The sequence below is a fragment of the Dreissena polymorpha genome, chromosome 11, assembly GCF_020536995.1.
Source record: "Dreissena polymorpha isolate Duluth1 chromosome 11, UMN_Dpol_1.0, whole genome shotgun sequence".
Classification (NCBI taxonomy): Eukaryota; Metazoa; Mollusca; class Bivalvia; order Myida; family Dreissenidae; genus Dreissena; species Dreissena polymorpha.
In genome coordinates, this window is record NC_068365.1 from 36,715,633 (window position 1) to 36,739,855 (window position 24,223).

General features: G+C 34.9%; 1 protein-coding gene across 1 annotated transcript in view; it reads left to right on the plus strand.

The window, feature by feature from the left end:
* The first annotated feature begins 12,501 nt into the window (after nucleotides 1-12,501).
* LOC127849763 (adhesion G protein-coupled receptor L2-like) overlaps nucleotides 12,502-24,223 on the plus strand; it is a 62,843-nt gene continuing 51,121 nt past the window's right edge. The window contains exons 1-4 of the mRNA XM_052382514.1: nucleotides 12,502-12,603; nucleotides 12,674-12,840; nucleotides 16,849-17,006; nucleotides 17,367-17,549. Coding sequence (XP_052238474.1) covers nucleotides 12,502-12,603; nucleotides 12,674-12,840; nucleotides 16,849-17,006; nucleotides 17,367-17,549 — 610 coding nt within the window. The remainder of the gene's footprint in view (nucleotides 12,604-12,673; nucleotides 12,841-16,848; nucleotides 17,007-17,366; nucleotides 17,550-24,223) is intronic.

Genomic DNA, 24,223 nt, shown 5'->3' on the forward strand with positions numbered 1-24,223 from the left:
TGTGTGTTCGCCAATTCCAACAATGTTGGATGAACCTCTGCCCACAACGTCCATGATTGCCTCTGTTACAGGCCCTAGGACAGTGTTGACAGCTCCCCCACCTGCATTATAGTATTTCTTTTGTGTATATTGGGTGATTAATTGAGGGTTTTATGGCATATTTTATATATGTTTAATATTTTTGAACAAATATTTGATATTTTATCAATTACTCTAAAACAAAAAATGTTGAATAATTAAATATAATGATGACTTGATAAAAAACTATTGAATTATTGCTCATAAGACAGATTTTTTATGTATACAATAAGGTCCAAACAATTTTACTGTTAAACAAAAAAGAATTTAACTCCTTATATTACATAAACCAAACCTTGAGGATTGGTTGCTTTCCTAAAATTTATTTAAAAATTGATTATTTATACAAGTACAAACCTGTTCTGTTTTGTGCCAACAGATGGTCTTGATATTTGGCCCTGTGGGTCTGTACCAGATTGTCCCACTTTTTCTGCAGGACAATACATTCCCTCGGATACTCTGCCCTCACATTGAAAATGGAAGAGACAGTCTCCCACATAATCTTCTTTGATGCAGAAGTAATTGCTGAAAATATGATATTTGCATATCAAACTGTAATAGAGTTTAATTTTAAATGTATGTATTTAGACACAATCAAACATGACAGTTGTACCACACTGCAAACTATGGCTTACAATAAATAAACTTGAGGTTTAATATTTTAAGGCTAGAAAATATGAAATCAAACTCTCTTTTATCATGAATAATATACTTAAGTAATGCTACAAAATAGCTGACATTTGTCAACTTAATGATTCCACAACATGGTTGTAAGCAAAACTTTTATGTGTCTGTTTGTCATAAACATTTACTACTTTCATCTGTCAAATAGCCTAATTGTGACATATTTTAGTTAACCAGTTTAAAAATCATTTTTTATAATAAGTATATTTTATATAAAAAGAAAGTGTTAATGCATGATCGTGTCAAATTTATTAACTTTGTCGACTAAAAAAATATGTGTGTACAAAACAAGAGGCCAAATATCATAATTAATATGTCAAAATTGACAGCTGCACCATAACGAATAATGAAAAATAACGTTTGTTAATACTTACATGGATTGAATCTGCTTTTTAGATAAGCAAAACGGGTCAAAATAGACCCTTCTTTAACCGGCTCATTTATAATTTGAGCCAGCAACAAGCAGTCGTTGGCGCTGAAGTTTTCCGACCGCTTCTTCTTGCTTTCTATTTCAGCCAACTTTGTTGACAGTATCGTCTGGCAACAAATGTTCGCCCATGCGCAGATGAAACTTCCGTTACTTTATTTAGAACGGTAAAAACCGAAAATTTATGCAAATTAGCATTCGTTCCGCTTGAGGTTAAAAATAGATTTAAGGCAAATCTTAATAAAGATTAACTTAAGATTTTCCTCGGAATACCACTTAAGAAATATCTCAATTTTATCCTTAGTTAAGAAAAAAAATAAGATAAGATTATTTCTTATCCTCATCTTTTAAGAAGCTACTGGAATACCACCCCTGGTCGCCTGTATAATTGTGCATGGAATAATGGAATAGGACCTCGGTTCTATCTGTTGGCTCTCGGAGCGCGAGGTAATGATTGATAGGGACTGACGGGGGCATCCGTATTGCGGCGCTAGAGGTGAAATTCTTGGACCGTCGCAAGACGAACGACAGCGAAAGCATTTGCCAAGCATGTTTTCATTAATCAAGAACGAAAGTCAGAGGCTCGAAGACGATCAGATACCGTCGTAGTTCTGACCATAAACGATGCCAACTGTCGATCCGCGGTGGTTTCTCAAAAACCTGACCCTGCAGGCAGACCCCGGGAAACCGAAGTATCTGGGTTCCGGGGGGAGTATGGTTGCAAAGCTGAAACTTAAAGGAATTGACGGAAGGGCACCACCAGGAGTGGAGCCTGTGGCTTAATTTGACTCAACACGGGGAACCTCACCCGGCCCGGACACTGCGAGGATTGACAGATTGAGAGCTCTTTCTTGATTCGGTGGGTGGTGGTGCATGCTCACGCAGCTGAGTGTCACTGCGGTGAACTGGCTAACAAACACACCAACGAAAATGTGTACTGGTAGGCTTATTTTTCTTACGAAAAATTACAAGTTCACCAGTCGACCCAGGGAGGGGATGCTTTCACGTTTTTCGGGCTATGGAGCCGCTGGTCGTGTTTGCGTTCGTTGACACTTTGACACTTTGAACGCAGAGTAGTATACAGCCTTTCAGCTGACGGACGGACGGGGCCAGGCCAGGGAGATTCGCTCGCATCTAGACGGGCGTTTCTCTCGAACGTACCGCTGGGGCAGTGTGTCTCGGTGGTTGGCCTACGGTGCCGCTGATCGTGGTCGTATATATTCATACTTGCAACAATTTCATTGTGTATTGGCTGGAAATACTGAACCAGACGTGCGTTCCTCTCGAACGTACCGCTGGGTCAGTGTGTCTCGGTGGTTGGCCTACGGTGCCGCTGATCGTGGTCGTATATATTTATACTTGAACATTTCGAAGCATTTCGAAGCATAGACGCAAAGGCCCTACTGCGTAGTGTCGCTTAGGAGGTTGCTCGACGGTCCCGCTGATCGTTGTGGTATATTTTTATACTTATCTTAAAAAATCGGAAATTTCGCATATCGGGCGCTTTTTTCCTCTCCCTATATACCAGTTGTGGTTAGTTCTAAATACAAAATATGAGAAATCGGGATCTATCCTGGGTCATTGGTAAGGGGTCACAATCGGGCACTTACATAACCTGAATCACTTTACATGCTTTACCAACATGACTGAAATATTTGTGAAAAAGGTCAGTCACTCATAATGTAATTTACATAATGCCATTCACTAATGGAAACTAATGCATCAATTTAAATTCATGAAACAGTTCTACACATCTGACTAAATGTATATATGAACCAGCGATTGTTTTCCTTCTTTATAAAGTACCGGTAAACGGCACGTTCCCAATTACGAAAAAACTACAAATTTCCCAATTGCTGTCCAAAAAATTCCCAATTTAAGGTAAAAAAATAATTTTTTGGGGGGGGGGAAATTCAACATTTTGTTATTTTCCCTATGAAGCTCTATGGTTTGAACCTAGGTAAATATAATATTGACAGCTTGAAAACACTAAGAATCAATTTTAAAGTATTTGGGAGCATAATATATAATACACCAATTTCCCAATTTGACGGTTTCACGACTCGATTTTTCCCAATTTTCAGGCTTTCACAACTCAATTTTTCCCAATTGGACCGGAACGGGTACTTTTCCCAATTGGACAAAAAAAATCGCTGTGAACAAAACACAGGAAGAAAGCAAACCATTTTTAAATGTTCCTATTTTCAGGAAATTATATTTTACTTGAATCATAGTGTACTGTAGGATGAATCATGTCATGATGACACAATTTTTTCTTGCAAGTTCCTCATACTTATGCTATTAAAATTATGTGTCCATATACTTGGAATTAAATTTCAGTTACAATTTCTAAAAAAAAAACTGTAAAAATGGTGATTTTCATGTGTTTTTCATGTGTTTTGAAAAGATACATAATTATGAGAATATGTTAAATCAGTTGTTTTTTTTCAGTTCAAATCTATTAGGGTTTTTTCAATTGATTTTTGAAAACATTCACTGCTACCAAACTTGTCCGCAAGAAGCTTTATTTAGCGCAAAACAAACAACTTCTTTTGAATTTTTATTGTCTTATAATTTATGTTTTTGACAAATTAATGTTAATTTCATGCGTAAATATGGTGTTCAAAGTGAAGAAACAAAAAATGGAATTGTTTAAATCATTTGATTGCAATGGTAGTAAATGCTTTACACAACACAAAAATTGTCTATTGTATATTTTATTTATTTATTTGTACAAGTTAATGCATTTAAACGATAAAAAATACATTAACTTATAATAATGAAGACAGTATATCTTATTATAATCTTTCCAAACAAAAAATTGTATGAAATAAGGGAATGTTAAAAAAAGAGAAAATTTGCAGCATTGCTTTCACAATATAAGATACAATAACGTGGGTTTTAATTGCAATGTTTACAGCGTTATTATAGAACTTTAAATGGTATAAATGGACATTACTGTATGTACAAAAACACAATATAGAGTTTAAAGAAATGTGTTCAAAGATAGTTGAAAATAAAATGGATTGTTGAAAGTTTTTTGTCAATCTGTGTGATAACGTATAAAGAAAAAGGTTCTAATTTAAAATAACTTTTTATGACATAACAATTTTTATTTGAACGTATTAATCAAAATGCATTTAATGTGTCCATATGGTTTATAGGAAACAAAAAAAAAATAATCTTAAAATAAGTAATTAAATATTTTAGACTGTAAAGATTAACAATTACCTTGATTAAAATTTGACACCTTTTTCATGGCACCTGCATTTATAATAATAAAATAAAAGATTTTGAATGTTTATGATACCATATATAAAACAAAATGAATTGATTTTATATTGTCTCCATGGTTTGTGTTCTAAATTTCCTTTGTAAAGAAACTAAAAACGTCGAAAAATGATTGCAAAGCATACAGAAACAACAAAGTTTTGCCATTAATATGATATCAACCCTTGTAAATTTACAACGCACTTTTTACCAAAACACACATTTAGCGCACTTAAAAGTACGTTACTGTGTTTTTTTGTAAATATCTGCGTTTTCAGTGTTCAAAGGTGCATTTAAGTGCACATTTTGTGCGTTTTTCTTTTCAAGTGCGTTATTTAAGTGGAAAAGTTTATTTTTTTTGTGTGTTTTCTTCATCTGTATGCAGTGATGAACGCTTGGTATGATCATGACATGAATGAGACGCTTTCATAACAATAGTCCGTTCTGAGCCCAACACAGAGGTGAATGCAATGTAACCGTCGTTTGATTGTTTAGTATTCTGTAACCTCAATGATGAACGCTTGGAATGATCATGACATAAATGAGACGCTTTCATAACAATAGTCCGCTCTGAGCCCCAATCTCTTGCACGACGGTTACATTACATTCACCTCTGTGTTGGGCTCAGAACGGACTATTGTTATGAAAGCGTCTCATTCATGTCATGATCATACCAAGCGTTCATCATTGAGGTTACAGTATTCTAAACAATCTCTTGCACGACGTGTTACATTGCATTTACTGCATTAAAGAAAACCATCTCATACCATGATATCTTATATCAGTCTTAATTCATTATTATAAAATTGATATGGTTTTTTTTGTTAAGAAACCAACATACATACACACGTCGAAGCCATTCCTAACGTCACTCAAAAAAAATATGTTCAATTGTTTGCATTTGTGAAGTGCGTGGAATGATTCCATCTGCGTAAATGGGCAATAAATTAGTTCCAAAGAGTTGCATTAAAGCTCGCAAACTTTTGCACGATTTATCGTACATTTAAATGTCATATTTCTTAATTTAATGCATGCGATCTTAAATATCCAATCAAATATACATTGAATGCGTTTGTTCGGTTTTACCTATTTTATAGACAAAATGGCAAGCTGAGCATTTCGCAGAGTTGTATGTGAGAGCAAGGAACGACAACTCTGCGTGGAGATTGAGCAACTAAGTTTTACCCTACGTTCGGTTTATAGAAACGCACTTACGCATTCAGAAAAACATACGTAACTGTATACGTACGTAAATTTTCGTCCGTAAAGTTACGCATTGTACCAGAATCGGCCCCCTGAAGTCTATCTTTAGTTGTGTAAACTATTTCAAAATATTCAAAGCTGCAGCCTAATGATGGTTACTTATACATTTAATTAAAACCATCGATTTCGTCAAGACAAAGTATAAGGGTATGCTAGATTCGCAATATTCGTGTGTGTGTATGTCTGTTTTACTTCCTGTCCATGCCTGTCCGTCTTTCTGTCTGTCTGTCTGGCCGTCTGTGTGTCCGTAGACAAACAATTTGCCGATTATAACGCCTACACTATTTAAGGTACACCAATAAAAATATGCATGCACTTTACCTTATATGAAAAAATGCGCATGTGCAATTCTGCATCAGGCTTCGTTAAAACGTGTTCGAAAGTTATGCCCCATGCCCTTCGAACATTGAATTACTGTAACATGATTATTGTACCCAACTTGCTACATATCGTACGGACGGACGAACACAGACAGGAAGAAAAACATACGCGACTAATTTCACTTGGTAAGCTGGTTTACCAGTTCTAACTGCACTGATGTCCTACTTGATTTGGAGGTATGGGAAGAATTTCCCGAGAACCCACCCCGGGAGAAAGTTTCGTCCCTACTATGACGGGCTATCGCAGTTGGTAGAGTGTTTGGCAACAAATCTGAGGATTGCGGGTCCGATCCTCGGTCCGGTCACATTACTTTTGCGCGGGCTGGTTATTCAAACCTTTCTACGGCCATTCTTCTAATATCTCTGATTGAAATAAGGCAGCTGTTAGTTTAAAACCATTTTTTAGCTCGATCGCATTAAAAGTCTTAGGCTTATTTGAAACGCTCTTGAGTCCGTTGCCTGGGCCTAGCCAGTACTTGCTGTCTATGGGTGAGAACTTAACAACGCTCAAACAGTGGGGATCAAACCCGTGACCTCCCGGTCGCTAGGCGGACACAATATCCTTTACGACACAGCGATCTTTACACGACACGGCAGTTGTTACTGGCAAATGTATGTGCAGTTCGAAATGCTAAACCAACAAACCAAGGAAAGTGAGAGTTGGTAAAGTTAACGCCTTGACATGATTGTAATATCGTAGAAAAAATTTGAAAATCTAACACAAACCAAAAACAAACAAACACAACTGTTACACGCTCGGTTTGATAATTAGTCCAGCAAAATATATGACCCGCGCTCTGTGAAAAAGGGGTTTAATGCATTTCCGAAAAGTGCCGTCCCATATTAGCCTGTGCATTACACACAGGCTAATCAGGGTCGACACTTTACGCCTAAACGAGAGTTTTGCTAATAATAGACTTTCTTTAAACGAAAAATATAATAAAATCGGAAAGTGTCGCCCCTGATTAGCCTGTGCGAACTGCACAGGCTGATCTGGGACGACACTTTACGCTCATTCATTAAACCACTTTTTCACGGAGCACGGCCCATATATATAAGTGAATAAATCATATTAACATATTTTATTTAATTTAATTTTTTTTTATTTCATTGATCACATAAGTAATTAAAATAGGTAAATACAATTTATGACTGTCATGTACGTATTTAAACCATCTTCTCACAGCATTGATGAATGGTTGTTTATGTTTAATGTTTACGATGATTTCAATGCCTGGTCGTGTCATTTATAAACATGTATTGATGCTACTTCTTTTGAATTGATCAGAGATTATCATAATCAGTTTAACCATTAATAAACTTTCTATTGCAGTTATTGATTTACCGCTTTGAGTGTTAGAATTCTCCACATTGCTTTTATGCAGCATCTATTTGAAAACGAATCAGGTTTTATTCTATCAAATATGTGCGAGTTTCAAAATGAAATGTTTAAAGACGTGTGTCAAACGTAAAAAAGGAGAAATTAACATTTTCATGGATGATAGAATGATGGTGGCTTTGATTATTGATTGATTTTAATTAAATTACAATATGATTTTAATACACCGCTGTATAAGACGTAATAATATGAACGTTCAACATTAAATGAAGCGTTTTAGTAAAGAGTCTTGTTGATAAAAGTTACCTTTCATTTCGCGAATACTCATCTACGTTTATTTTTTTAAAGTCATCGACGTCTAATGATATAATCTGATTTGCTACATGCGTTGCAATATCTTAAAGGGATTTTTTCACGCTTTGGTAAATTGACAAAATTGAAAAAAGTTGTTTCAGATTCGCAAATTTTCGTTTTAGTTATGATATAAGTGAGGAAACAGTAATACTGAACATTTACCATACTCTAATATAGCCATGATATGCATCTTTTGACGATTTTAAAACCTAAAAATTATAAAGCGTTGCAACGCGAAACGATTGAATAATTTGAAGAGTTCGGTTTTTGTCGTTAAATTTTGTGCAACTACGAAGATTGCTTATATAAGGTATAAAATACGTCAAGTATGTGTACTCGGCGGAATAGCTCAGTAGGCTAAAGCGTTTTTACTTCAGGACTCTGGAAGGACTACAGGGGTCGACGGTTCGAAACCTGCTCCGGGCAATGTTCTTTTCCTTTTTTTAATTTTATTCTTGATTTTTTACTGGAGCTTTTACGATTCAATATTTTCATTTATCAATATAAAGCATTTAATAAATAAGTTAAAAAATGCCAAAATCTGTGAAAAGGCACCTTTGAAGAAGTAAAGAAGCTTTATATCAAGAAAAGATACAGGACTTTCAATTATTTTACCTTTATCAAGTGATAAACAACGTTTCCATTAAATGGAATCATTTCACGAGGAAAGTCATATTCGATAAACAGTAATAAGGCTACGAGGGAAAAAAACATTTTAAGTGAGGAAGGACTTTTTAACAAGTTTATAGGAACCGAGCCATGTCGGTTTTGGAAAGGAAAAGGTTTTTCGGCAGTGTTTTCATTCTGACGACAATATTATGTGCATGCAGTAAGTATGCATTGATATTATGACGTCAATTGTCACCATTATCATCAACAACATCACCTTAACAACAATATAGTAACTGTATCAGTACCACCTCCATCATCTTACCAAACACCGACCACATCAACTACTACTACTACTACTACTACTACTTTTGCTATTACTATTCGGAAAAGTTTGTATTTAATGTAAATAGTTTTTATTTGAATGTTTAAAACAAATATTAGTGATGATGATGACGATAACGATAACGATGATGATGATGATGATGATGATGATGATGATTTTTGATGATGATGATGATGATGATGATGATGATGATGATGATGATGATGATGATGATGATGATAATGATGATGATGATGATGATGATGATGATGATAATGGTGGTGGTGATGATGATGATGATGATGATGATGATGATGATGATGATGATGATGATGATGATGATGATGATGATGATGATGATGATGATGGTGACGATGACGACGACGACGACGGCGACGACGATGATGATGATAATGATGATGCTGCTGCTGATGATGATGGTCAATATCATTTTTTACTAAAACTTCAATTAGTAAGTTGCTGTTGTTCCTGTAACTAAGTGACTACTTCTGTACAACAACACCTATTTATGCCGCACCATTTGGGTCAAAAGTACAAATACGGCAACAGCTAAAAATAGATATCACCACGGTGACAAAATTGTTACCGCAGTGATAATTTTGTCACTGCGGTAACAATTTTGTCACCGCAGTGATATCTATTTTGTCACTGCGGTAACAATTTTGTCACAGCGGTGACAAATTATGACTGTTGGTATATTTTTATACCTGCTGTTATATTTAGTTCATTGGGTCAATTTTCAACCATTTTCCCCGTAACAAACCGAGATTTTTTCAAGAAAATAATTAAATATTTAACAATAGTTTAAAATAAAATCAAAACGGAAGAATAAGGATAGTTTATAAGTTTATTCATATGTTTTTCATATGTTTGTGTCCTTTTGTCCAAAGTATCACCGCAGTTACAAATATATCACCGCAGTGATAAATTTATGACCGCAGTGACGAAATTGTCACCGCGGTGACAATTTTGTCACCGCGGTGATTTCTATTTTTAGCTGTTGGCGTATATGTACTTTTGACCCAAAGGGTACGTCATACCTATTGATACAACTTTCATTATTTGTTAATCAAAGCGCTGCGAGATTTCAAAGTGCTAAGTTTTCTCATTCACAGAAGGATGTGGCGACATCGGGACATCTAACCCCGGAGCGCACATTGCCAATATTGGAACTGGTACCGGTAGGTCGTTTATAGCCGTTTTATCGTTATTGTTATAAATGCAAACACAAAAAATGAACTCAAGTTATTGATATCCAACACGTAAACGGTCATTGATAACAAACACGTAAACGGTCATTGATAACAAACACGTAAACGGTCATTGATAACAACAAACACGTTAACAGTCATTGATAACCAAAACGTAAACAGTCATTGATAACAACCACGTCAACGGTCATTGATAACAAACACGTAAACGGTCATTGATAGCAAACACGTCAACGGTCATTGATAACAAACACGTCAACAGTCACAGATAACCAACACGTAAACGGTCATTGATAGCAAACACGTAAACGGTCATTGATAACAAACACGTAAACGGTCATTGATAACAAACACGTAAAAAGTCATTGATAACAAACACGTAAACAGTCATTGATAACAAACACGTAAACGGTCATTGATATCAAACACGTAAACGGTCATTGATTACAAACACGTAAACGGTCATTGATAACAAACACGTACACGGTCATTGATTACAAACACGTAAACGGTCATTGATAACAAACACGTAAATTAACACATAACTTTTTATCTTAGCACTCTCCGCTTTTAGGGTTGACGTTTTTTATTGGGTCTTCCAAGTCGCCTTGCTGCGGAACGCTCAACAACTGGAAATTCTATGTGACGTCAATTGGGGACGTCACGATGCATCTATGGCGGCCGACATCGACACCAAGTTACGAACTTATTGCGCAACAGACATTTACAGGTGACGAAGATCAGACACACTTAAATTAATTTTATTTAACAAGTTTCACACTAAAATACAAGCTTATTCTAGGAAGCTTATTAAAAAAAATCCGATTATCCAAACTTTGAAGTTAAAGAGGGAATAATGACATTCGGGGTTTCGATTACTTTGTTTTATTTAGATTTTTTCACGAATAGAACAAGTAAATCTACACTGTTATACACCTACGCCTAACACATGTTTGTTATAAATTAAAACAATCAGTTGCCACAAGTTCAGTTACCGATATTCTGATTTCATAAACGGCTCGGCAAAATATTGAACATCAGACATGTATATTGAGTGTTTGTCAGAAGAGAACGAAGAACGTTCACATGATTTTCTTGATAATATTTCGGTCCTTATTATGTATTTAAAACGAACAAATTATCTTATTCTCAGCAATAACATAAAAATAAATTAAGAACGTCCACATGATTTTCTTTTTAGTGTGTTGTATGGAACGCCTTGACTGTCTTATAATACCAAAACTTGTGATATTACGTCAATCTGACTGTGCATGAATGCCTGTACCATGATATATATGCATAATCACAATACATGAATGCATAATTCGAATATATACTTATACAGCATTAATATATAAAGATATAATTTTCTTATATAAAGATAAAATGTAAAAATATACAGATACGAATGTATTATACACAGATAATCTTCCATTATATAAAGGCATTACTTTTTTATATGAAGGCAAAAGATCTTTATATGAATGCCTGAATAATCATATATATACATAATCACAATATATAAATACATGATTTGATTATATGCATATATATAGGATCTGACACGAGTTTTCATATCATACCATATTTTTTTAAACGAGTTCAGGAATTGTGTTAGTAAGCGAGCTTTTGGCGAGCTTAATAACGAATTTCTTGGACGAGTTTAATAAAATATGGTATGATATGACAACGAGTGTCAGATCTTTTTTATCACACGCTTTTAAATGAGCAAATTAAATAAATATTTACGCAAACATAATGATAAATCCCGAATGTTTTTTTACATTTCGTGAGGTCATTTGACGTTGCAACGTCATTTAAGCAAAATAACAAAATGCGATTGGTCAATAAACGAAAACTAAGTCAATGAAAACGCTTAAAAATGTTGTATTACACATGTGTAATATAAAAAGATATGTAATGGTTATATTACATGGGAAACAGGGTATGGCATGTGATAAATAACATTTATATATAAAGATATAATTTTCCTATATATAGATATATAATCTTCCATTATATAAAGGCATAACATCTTTATAGACCGTTCCATAATCGATAAATTGACCGCCATCATATTTGTCAGTCACGTGACTGTCCGCCATTACACTACTGCCAACTTCTGCGAGTCAGCGATTCCAAAAGCCAAAGACGTATCGAATACCCGCTTCGCCGATGTCGGAAAAATAAATTACTTAATGAATTATTTTCAGGCGATTATCACATTTTTTGTTGTTAAATTGATTGTTGGAAGTTGAGATTGATTGTTACAAATAAAAAAAATTAAAATGCTCGTGTGTGTTTGTGTGTGTGTGTGTGTGTGTGTGTAAACAAGTGGTAATCATCGGCGAAAATTAGCCGGTTCAGTCGCTCATATCTCGGTCAGCAGCTGGAGCGTGCGCGTCGCGACCGAGGCGAGAGTCACCCGCAGAAGATCCTTTCACCTGTACATATTTCCTTATAGAGGGAACTTCTGCGGACGGCTCTGCTAATCCAGCTGAGTCCGCCACCCTCGAGCCGGACGTCTTCTATACACTGCTATGTTCGCTGTCTCCCCGGAGATGCAGCGGTCTCGTCAACCTCTGATACAGGACCTTGGAAGACCGGGGGCCCGAGCCACTCTGTATGCAAGGGTCAAGGAGGTAGTGTGGCTTTCACACTATACTTTCCAAGAGAGGGACTGGTTAATCGACGGGGGTTCGCTGTCTCCAGGATCTTGAAGACCGGGGGCCCGAGCCACACTATACTTTCCAAGAGAGGGACTTGAGAGAGCGGGACAGGGAGCTTACCAGTGTGGAGGACGTACGGGGTGGACCTGGTGTTGGTATCAGAAACATCGAGTTTGGCCCTAGAGAGTGGACCCGGGGCGGCGGTACTCAGTGCGCTCAACGCACTGGGGAAACCGTCTCGGGGTTGAAGACGACGGCCGGTGACAACGAGAGTGGCCATAAAGGAAGAGCTGCTTGCTGCACTCCCTCGGCGGAGCTGCGTCCAGACAAGAATTTATCTGGAGATTGTCCCCCCTCCCCCTCTGAAACATCAAAGGGGCAGGTCGATACCTAATGTAGTCGTGCAGACGCGGAAAAGACCTGGGCATAAACTACAACAACACACACACAATCAGTCGCTCATATTATTTTGATTAGACATTTTACTTAGTACTTTTTACAATCAATTTACGCATGTATTGTTGTGTTGATTTTAATAGCCGCAACATTAAGCAGATTATACTTAGTAAAGATTCTCGCGCAATTAATTAACGCTTATTGTTTGAAATGGGTAAAACTCTATACTCTTAAATCATAACATATTGTATTAAGTATAGTATTTTTTGATACGCCTTCCATTATATTTCTTGTTCTAACTGAAATCAGATATAAACAAATTGTTGTTTGGATTTAAATCTAATTTTGTGAGCTGGAATTATGTCTCGTACAAAAATCCGAACTTTTGGGAGAGTGATATTGAACTTGACGATCTTTTAGGAGATTATATGGAAGATGAAGAGAAAGTGAATATATCTAGTTGAGTAGATTTTTATCTTAGGAATCATTTAACAGCTATAAAGATAGACATCTTAAAAATGTATTTGATAGGTTTTTGCAGTGACGCTAAACAAATGGATAACGACGCTTGTTTAGTCAATTAATCGAAACGAAACTCCGAAAAAAAAACTAAATAATATTTCAAAAATATATTATTTAGTGCCAAAAGAATTTATTAATACATTTATTGGCATCTTAAAAAAACGCGTCATTAGCATCAAAGTAAAGATTATCTGAAGACTAAAAAGCCGACAATTTGACACAACAAAGAGTTCTATGCATAAGCCAGCCGTATTATTTTTTGCAGAAAAGCTTCAATAAATTACAATAGTAATACATCTAATTATAAAAATATAATTATGAATGGCATGAGTACGTAAGTGTGATAAACACGTGAGTGATAGAAAGTGTAAGGGTTGCATTGAAAATAAACGTACTACAAAGCCCTTTTAAAAGCGAAGTGCATGACAGTATTTACATGTAATTTTAATTTGATGGGTTTTGTACAGAGAATGACGCTATTGAGGAATATAAACATACAACTGAAAAACACAACTTTACATGATGCAAATTGAACTGTGTATTCATGTATATTGAAAACTCGTTACTAGTGAGTATGAGTGGCAAATATCTCACATTTTAACACACATATATCTATATACATATTTTTTTTAAAACATTATTTACCCCCGTTGGTGTCAAATATAAGTTCTTGTTTTTATGATGTCGTTCGTGCATTGCCGTAACATTAAATTTTCATACGAAATGACGTAGTTTTAATGAACTGATACCCGCTAAATACGTTAAATGTTATGTTTTTAGGTAAATTTTATAATTATTAAATACTTTTTTTCATAAATTAAACCAGAGATTAAACGGTCTAGTATCTTTACGGTGTATAATTTCTAATATTCTATATTGGACATAAATTTTAATTTGTACAATATGTAACATATATAATGTACGCAACTGTTGAGTATGTCGGAGGTAAAATATTAAACCAAATGACTGCTTAATACTACCAGAAAGAGAAGACATGGTGGCATCTTCAATTGTGTTTAATGACCAGACTGTCAGCTGCCACCCAGTGTGGTTTATGACACCCTTGGATGACACCATGTTGTTAGTTAAGTCTGGATAATATCTGATCAAAACGAGATAATCGGATTATGCAGAACAAACGGGCAATTCAACAATGGAATGCAAAGGATTACGCGATTTTAAGATTGATGCAAATAATAAAATGATAAACATTGCATTTAATTTAATTATATGTTTTTTTAATGTGTCAACGTGTTTATTTTCCTAGACAAATACCGAAAAAATGCATGTTTTTCAAACATTTTTCTGTTATAACAATAGTTTAACATCTCCTCTAGCAGAAAAACTTTATGTCATACACTTTGCATGGCAAACAAGAAAGTTCAACAAAAAGAAAGAAATGCATCCTATACTTGAATTATTTTGTAACTCACTTTTATACCTCTTGTTCACATTGTAACAAATGTGCTGAGCGTATTAATAAACGAAACGAAACGAATCCGTTGAATAATCGGCGCTCTCTTATATATGTTACCGGTTGTTAGGCAGTAGTGTAATGGCGGACGCGGGGGTATTCAGGGGAGATAATTGGGTAATTACTAAATTCTGGAACGGTCTATATGAAGGCAAAAGATCTTATGAACATAAATTAGTATTATGTGACCACATATTACTCCGGTAACAAACACATTCAACACGCAATTTCATGATTGTTGTTTTGTCATTTACACCCAAGCAAGTAAAGTCGTACAGTGACATAAGTGATGCCCGGTGTTATCTTCTCCTGTCTGAAGCGCCGTATCACTCCTTCTTCCATTCCAAGTCGCTCAAGTATTAAATCTATATCAATTGTTGTGAAATGATGCAAAACAAATATATGATCCCGTGTGTAAAAAAACTTAGTATATTTAATGTTATCTTTATTCATTAAGATTATATATATTGCTTACGAAATGTTGTATTAATGTAATTAATTTCGATGTTCATCAGAATCTTAACATAGTATGGATTTATGTCATATATTAACGAAATTATCTTAATAAAACAACTATTTAGGATAATCCAAAACATTAAAATCTTTCTGTTCTATAAATTTATCTTTACTTGTTGAGATTAGATTTTTACATAAATTAATTTAAGATATTTAACGTATTTTTCAAATTGTATCTGCATATAAAGACGATATGTGTTTATATAATTGCGATTTATGTTTATATAAAGGTATTTTGCCTTTATATAAACAAATTATGCCTTAATATAATGAGAAAACATTCGTTATCATTATTACATAACAATTTATGTTCATATATAGATCTTTTGCCTTTATATAAAGAAGTAATGCCTTTATACATTGGAAGATTATCTGTGTATAATACGTTCATATCTGTATATTTTTACATTTTATCTATGTATAAGAAAAGAATAACTTTATATATTAATGTTTTATCTGTATATATTCAAATTATGTATTTGTATATTGTGATTATGCATATATATAATGGTTCAGGCATTCATTCACAGTCAGATTGACGTAATAGAACAAGTTTTGGTATTATAAGACAGTGAAGGCGTTCCATAGTGTCGTTCTTTATTTTGTATATTAAATGTACAAATTCGCTTATTTTCAGCCGCCGTCGGACTAAACACTCCTTTGTCGACGGGTATAGTAGAAGTTGAAATCGATGACGTCATAGGGTGGTATGTGTGACATCACTCCATGTTCATGGCCGTTTTCGATTTAAGATTGTTATATTTACATACGATATATTAGACAGTTTATACGCGTGTGAATTAATGAACAATAGTCCCTTCGTACACTTTCGGTTCAAAGAAATCATAGTAGCCGATGGTTTGTCCTTCCGCGAATGTTAATGTTGCTATCGCATTCTATACATAGATGGTGACGTCACTACGTTATTGTCACCTCCTATACCAAGACGCATCACATTCCCCTGGTTTGGGGATTTATGCTTCCGCCAAAGTAGTTCTGCGAAGGAATGAACATCTTAATAATGAAAGAAAATTCGTTTTTATTGTGTTTAAAATAGAATGTTGTTTAAAGAAATGTCATTTAATTATGTTGAAATGCGATTTTAATATATTTTAACACTGATAGCGATTATCAGAAGCACGATTACCTGACTTACTTTCGCTTTCACTTTTAACTCTTAAAAGATGTGCTACCCACAATTACTTTCGCGTTAGTACACAGGACAGTAAGACCGGTGTGTTCGCAATATTGCTATCGCGGTAAAAAGCGAATATTGTTACCTGTTGACTGCATTTGTTTTTGTTACGCAGGTACACGTCTGGTGCAGAGCTCATTCCTTCCAGCGTCGCAGCGGGTTCGAGCACTCAAAGCCAGGTGCTGGCGGTCCCGGTCGTTGGGACGGAAGTTCCCTGGGCGATGACGCCGGATACCGCCAATACTTACGCCGCCGGAGCGGTTGTGACTGCCAGTAAGTAGCGGTTGTCCGTTTCTGTCGCCGGCGACGGGATTCTCACATATTTACATCGTTTGAAAAAGGGATACGTCTATCAACATTTGGTTTGGTCGTCTCTCACTGTGTCCTTTTTTAATGTTCTTTTTGCCATTGATGTGATTTATGTGGTTGTTATGTTTGGTGTGATTGAGTGATTCATATGATTTGATGTGATTGACGTTATCGATATAATCAATACGATTGCTGCGAGTCTGAGTATGTCTTAAAAAAAAAACAAAGAAGAAACCAATGAAACAAAAATAAACCGAAAATAATTTGTATCATCAGTAAATAGTTATGTAATGAGCTCGCATTTATTTCATTATGCGTATTCAGATGAGGATCCAGTAATCGTGGACGATAGCGTCACGATCAGCGACACTAAGACGTCACAACCGATATTCACCATTGACGTCTGGGATGCGGACACAACCGACCTCGTGGCGGTTACTTCAGGTTTCAGCGTCACGAAGACTGCCGGAAGTTCCCTTTTTTCGGTGTTTAAGACTGCCACGGGATGTAAGTCTTGAAACGATTATTTTCAGTAAGGGAAAATATAATCAGCCTATTGGAGATATGAGTTGGTTTTTGAATATTGTAAACTCATTATTATTCGTGGGACAAGAATTTGCTTGATTTCGTGGGACACGAATTTTCTTGATTTTTTGAAACACGAATTATCTTGATTTCACGGGACATGAATTTTCTTGATTTCGTAGGATATGAATTTTCTTGATTCCGTTGGACATGAATTTTCTTGATTTCATTGGACATGAATTTTCTTGAATCGTGGAACACGAATTTCCTTGATTTCGTGGGACACGAATTTTCTTGATTTCGTAGGACATTAATTTTTTTGATTTCGTAGGACATGAATTTTCTTGATTTCGTATGACATTGAATTGTTTGATTTAGTACGACACGAATTTTATTGATTTCTTGGGATACGAATTTTCTTGATTTCGTGGGACATGAATTTTCTTGATATCTTGGGACATGAATTTCTTGATTTCGTGGGACACGAATTTTATTGATTTCGTGGGACATGAATTTTCTTGATTTCGCGGGTTGATCGATCCAAACATTATCATCCATTATTTTGCCAACCATTAATGAATTTTTAAATAAAAAATCTAAATGATGTGTCGCATTCAAAAACTTGGCTGCTATCGTAAAGGACAATTTCACACTTAGACATCAAAATGCAGAAAAGGTTAATATCACACGTTTGGGTTAAACTATTATGGTTTTTTTAGGGGGGGGGGGCATTTGTAACTTACATTGACAGCACTTTAACATTACTGTGACTTGACTTGTTCAGCAGTTTTTCATTTCTTTAGGCGTAGAAACTATTTTCTGTACATAGTTGTCTACAGTCGTCCTTCAGTACTTAGTGTTCATAGTACATGTATAGGTACAAGTTAAAAAATATAATCAAGGCGACACTGTCTAGTAACAAAACTCTGGTTATCTCCATACCTTATCCTTTAATAATATATCATTTCAAATTCATATTTTCAGATGCTATTCGCAGCGGCGCCCCCTTGAGCGCCGGAATTTATCCCCTGACTATCACTGCCACCGACCGCTGCGGCGACACTGCCACCGGAACGATAACAGTCACCGTCACGAATACCGTAAGTGTTACGTCATCAACGATCTGTCAGAAATCGCGTGACGTCATGCACAACGTGACGTCAAGGACAGTGTGTCGTTAAAGAAAGCATGACGTCGTAACAATTTGACTCGTTATTTTATATTAATTTGAGTTAAAACCGAGAATCTACTTTTTGAAGAAAGTAAACACTTTCGCTCATGTTCACTGTTGTTCTGTGAAATGACATCGTTTTGACGTCATGACTTGATTATTTAAGAAAAATCTCCAGTCAAACCTTTTTAATTAAAAATATATTTGAGTGAGTGAATATATTTTTTTTTGTCATCACAAGTGGATGAAAATAAAGTATTGTCTTCTTATTTAATAACAGTTTGTTAACAGGTTTAAACTTTCGTGGGAACAATACATCTGTCATTTTTATCGTAAGAACAGTGAAAGAATTCACTCATTGTCTCAATATATCTTTTTATGTTTGAAATTAGTAATTACCAGCTTTAAATTGCCTATATTTTTCTATACACCACAAGAAAACATAAAACACATATTTTGGATCAAATTAAAATCCATGAATTCAAAATTTATTACAATTCAACGATTTCATATTATGAGTACAGGTACACTCGATGTAAGTATTTGGGTGTTTGGCAAATGTGAACGATTCTTTACTTAGAAAATTGACTATACTCATATAAATATATTTATTTAATTAACTGCCCTTTATATTTTATAAGTATCAGATATCTTCTACTTAGCATTTTGTAAGCTTCATAAGAATCATAGAAATAAAGCAATTTAAAGAGTATATAAAATATCGTTTGTGGTGTAGTATATATCATAGATCCACTTACCGAACGATTTTTTTCTGAATTAACCCATTTATGCCTAGCGTCTAGAAAAAGGCCAGGGTCTGCGCTTTTTGCTGAAAGGAATTTCCTTAAGAAATATTCTAAATATAGAAATAAATATACTAGACATCCCTAATTTTGGAAATAAATTGATCTTATTTAGAAGGATGGGAGAGTCCACTAGGCATAAATTGGTTTATTGACCTCTCCTCTCTAGGCGCCGGTCTTTGTTCCGGTTTCTCTTCAAACCATTCACCCGACCCCGATCAGTGACGTAACGACTATGGCTTGTTCTCTCTATACATTTGACGTCACGGACACGAATCCAATAACGTGCACAGTCCATAACACCAAGTTTGAATTCAAAACGGTTGGATCAGGTACGTATTATTTACAACCGGAGTTTCGTTTCGAAAATGCCTTAAAACGAAACTTTCCATAAAGGCGGAAAGCGTCGTCCCTAATGAGCCTGTGGAATTTTATTATATACCTGTCCCCCCCCCCCCCACAAAAAAAGTTGTATCAAACGGTAAAATACAACTGCACAGAAATAATTCCCGTATAATTATGCAACCCGCTTGTTTCCATTTCCGTATTACCATACTAGCCGGACTACTTTTAATGACGTCATTTTGAATGCAGGAAATTATAAGAGCATTCTTGGTTAATTATGAACGCTGAAACTTATTTTTTAACTTAAATGATTCAAAGTTGTATATAATAAAAGAAATATTACGCATACAATATTAAAAGTTGGTTTTTCTTCAGCGATTTTTTTGGCCCAATTGAATTGGGAAAAGTACCGGTACCATTCCAATTGGGATAATTGTGCGCGAAAAACTCTGAAATTGGGAAAATTCGCGTCGTGAAGTCTTCATATTACTTTAAAATTGATAATTAAATGTTGTCAAGTTGTCAATATTATATTTACTCCGATTCAAGACTTAGAGCTGCATAGGGAAACTGCATTATTTAACTAAATGTGTTTTATTTAAAAAAATATTTTTAGATACCTTCAATAATTGTTTGTTGCAATACAGTTGTAAAATAGCATGTGTTTCGTGTATGATCTATTGATGTTTTTAATCATTGACAGCTTTGACAATTTTGACATACATGTTTCATTTTATTGTTATTTGTAGACAATATGAATTGTAATATTGTCTGCAAAAATGCAATTGAAAAAGTCACAGGCAAAGAGAAACTAAATAAGCAATCTACATGATTAGTTCCATCCAAACGTAGGGTAATTGTTTTTTGTTTTTTTCATTTTCGCGCGATTTTATAAGGAAATCTCCGGGAAGCATGTTTTTTGCGTGACTGAGTATGACACACTTAAGCATTGCTTTGTATTATATTGCATTCTATCACATTTAAACTCACTCGTCCATTGGTTGTTACAATACAATCTGAACCGTGCCCTATCAAACGGCTGTCCCATATTTAAATGCACTGTTCATTTAACACTTAATTATGGCGTTTGTTTGCAGTTTTTTCTTCACAATTTTGGGAATGGGGTCGGGTCCCTTTGGATTGGGAAATATCACGTCTTTGTACTAAAATTGGGAAATTTATATTGTTTATTTTACACTTACAAATACTTCATATTCATAATTGATAATTAAAGTGATTTCATTATTTTATTTTCTAAGGTTCAACTTATATAGCTGGATTTGGAAATGAATGACATATTTAGACTAATGAAACAAAAGCATATTTTTTGGAAACCTTCAATTGATTTTTTAGGTATCATTTGGGAAACATTGATTTGTTTAGCTCATCTATTTAAAAGAAAAATTATGCGCTATTGTCATCACCTTGGCGTCGCCATCGGCGTCGGTTAAGTTTTGTGTTTAGGTCCACTTTTCTCATAAAGTATAAAAGCTATTGCATTCAAACTTGGTACACTTACTCACTATCATGAGGGGACAAGGCAGGCAAAGTAAGATAACTCTGGCTGGCATTTTGACAGAATTATGTGCCCCTTTTATACTTAGCAAATTGAAAATTTGGTTAAGTTTTGTGTTAGGTCAATTTTATTCCTAAAGTATCAAAGCTATTGCTTTTATACTTGCAACACTTATTAACTATCATAAGGGGACCGTGAAGGCAAAGTAATGTAACTCTGACTGGCATTTTGACAGAATTATGGCCCCTTTATACTTGGAAAATTGAAAATTTCGTTACTTTGTGTGTTTTGGTCCACTTTATAGCTATCATAGCTATTGCTTTCAGACTTTGAACACGCACTAACAATCATAAAGGGACTCTACAGGACAAGTTGCATAACTCTGATTTTCATTTTGTTGGAATTATGGCCCTTTTTTGACTAAGTTACTTTGAATACTTGGTTCAATTTTGTGTTTACATCCACTTTACTATTAAAGTATCAACTATTGGTTTCAAACTTCAAATACTTTCATACTATCATGAGGGTACTGTACCTGGAAAATTAAATTTTGACCTTGACCTTTGAATGACCTTGACTCAAGATCATATTATTAAATTTTGCTAAAATTGCCATAACTTCTTTATTTATGATCAGATTTGATTGATACTTTGACAAAACAACACTTACCTGACATACCACAATAGACTCCACAAAAAACCATCCACCAAGCCCCAACCCAGAATCCCCCCCCCCCCAATAAAAAGTTGTTTTTTTTCAATTTTATTTTTATTTTTGAAAGATCATCTAATAAATGACCACACTATACCCCCCTCTCACCCCCCAAAATATAAATATATTTTTTTAAACATGGTTAAAAAACACAACTATTTATTTGTATTATTTTGTTTTTGAAAGACCGTCCAACCATCCACCCCTAGAATCCCCCCCAAACAATTAATTAAATTAAAAGAAAAATAGATGAGCGGTCTGCACCCGCTAGGCGGTGCTCTTGTTTTTAATTTGAATGGGTCCCCCTACTGGAACCAAATTTGAACGAAAGAAAAACCACTGGTTTGTGTTGATGAAATTTGTTAACACCTTTAGCGTCATTTATGGTCATAATAATTTATTTTGTTTGATGTAGTAAATATATAGGATAATTGGATATATCTTTACATGTATTAGAAAAGCAGTATGTATGCAGTCATCGCTACGATAGGATTTATATGCATGTATTGGCCAATGACAACCTTACCTTGTTCCAATAATTCAACTCTCAGTTGTATAACCCAAAGGATTGCTGAGCTGTCACAACAAAAATTATCAAAGGCTCTGGGAGTCTGTTTATATGGACTGCACACAACCTTTACATAATTTATGCTCAGAACTTATAATGATAATATGTTTATAACTCTGTCTTTGACTTGGACCCCGTCATCCGCGTTAAATTGGAGTAACAGTGTTTATACATGTAGTCTGTAGACTATGACTAAAAGAATAATATTGCCTGAATAATAACTACGAGTTAACGTTCATGTTGGTTAATATCAAAATGTGAAGAATTGTGTGGAATTGTAATACAATTTCGCAAAGATAAAATGGCTTATGAGTTAAGTGTGTGCTTTAAAACCTTATTCCTTCAGGGGAACATCCTGTACCTTTTGTATTCAAGATTTTGTCTTAGCTTTATAGGTTGAAATATGAATATTACCATTGCCCAATGTGCTCACAGCTCTACTACTCACTTATACATCTTCTGTGTAGTTTTATATAAGTATGTGATACATGTCATTTCCAAACTAGCATCAACAAATGTTACTAGAGTTTTATGCAAACATATTTGATCCTTTTCAATAATACAGGGTAATGTACTTTTTATGCCCCCGGATCGAATGATTGGGGGTATATTGTTTTTGGCCTGTCTGTCTGTCTATCCCAAAACGTTTACCGTGGTTAAAGTTTTGCGATAGCTTTTGCAATATTGAAGATAACAACTTGATATTTGGCATGTATGTGTATCTCATGGAGCTGCACATTTTCAGTGGTCAAAGGACAAGGTCATCCTTCAAGGTCCAAGGTCAAATATATGGCTTCAAAGCGGCGCAATAGGGGGCATTTAGTTTCTGACAAACACATCTCTTGTTTCTTTTTTGGGATCTATTGAAAATATCAATGTCCTTTTGCCAATCCGTGGAGCAGTGCATTTTTAAAGTAACATTACTAAATGAAATGATTTAATTGAGTAGATTCTTAAAGCCTCAGTTCACCAAATATAATTACATGTAAATTGAAAGGCATCAGATGTTATGCAAAACACTTATGTTTATTTCACTGGAAACTATTGCATTGTGAGAGGTGTCTTTAATAATGTTGGTATTCCAAAACTATTTGTGCAGTTAGAATATTTACTTTACACTAGGTTTAAATGTATTATAACTGTCTATTATTTGTCATTAAATCATGACCCTAAGGCTTATGTAACATGGTTAAGTGGCTGTCTACTATGTTTCAATTAATCATGACTCTGGCGCTTATGTAACATGGTTTATTGGCTGTCTTCTATGTTTTATTGTTTTATTTAATCATGACCCTAGAGATTATGTAACATTGTTTGGTGGCTGTCTACTTTGTTTCAATAAATCACGACCCTGGGGCGTATGTATGATGATTTAGCGGCTGTCTTCCATGTTTCAATAAATCATGACCCTGGGGCTTACGTAACATGGTTTAGCGGCTGTCTACTATTTATCAACAAATCATTAGCCCTGGGGCGTATGTAACATGGTTTAGTGGCTGTCTACAATGTTTTAATAAATCAAGACCATGGCGCGTATGTAAC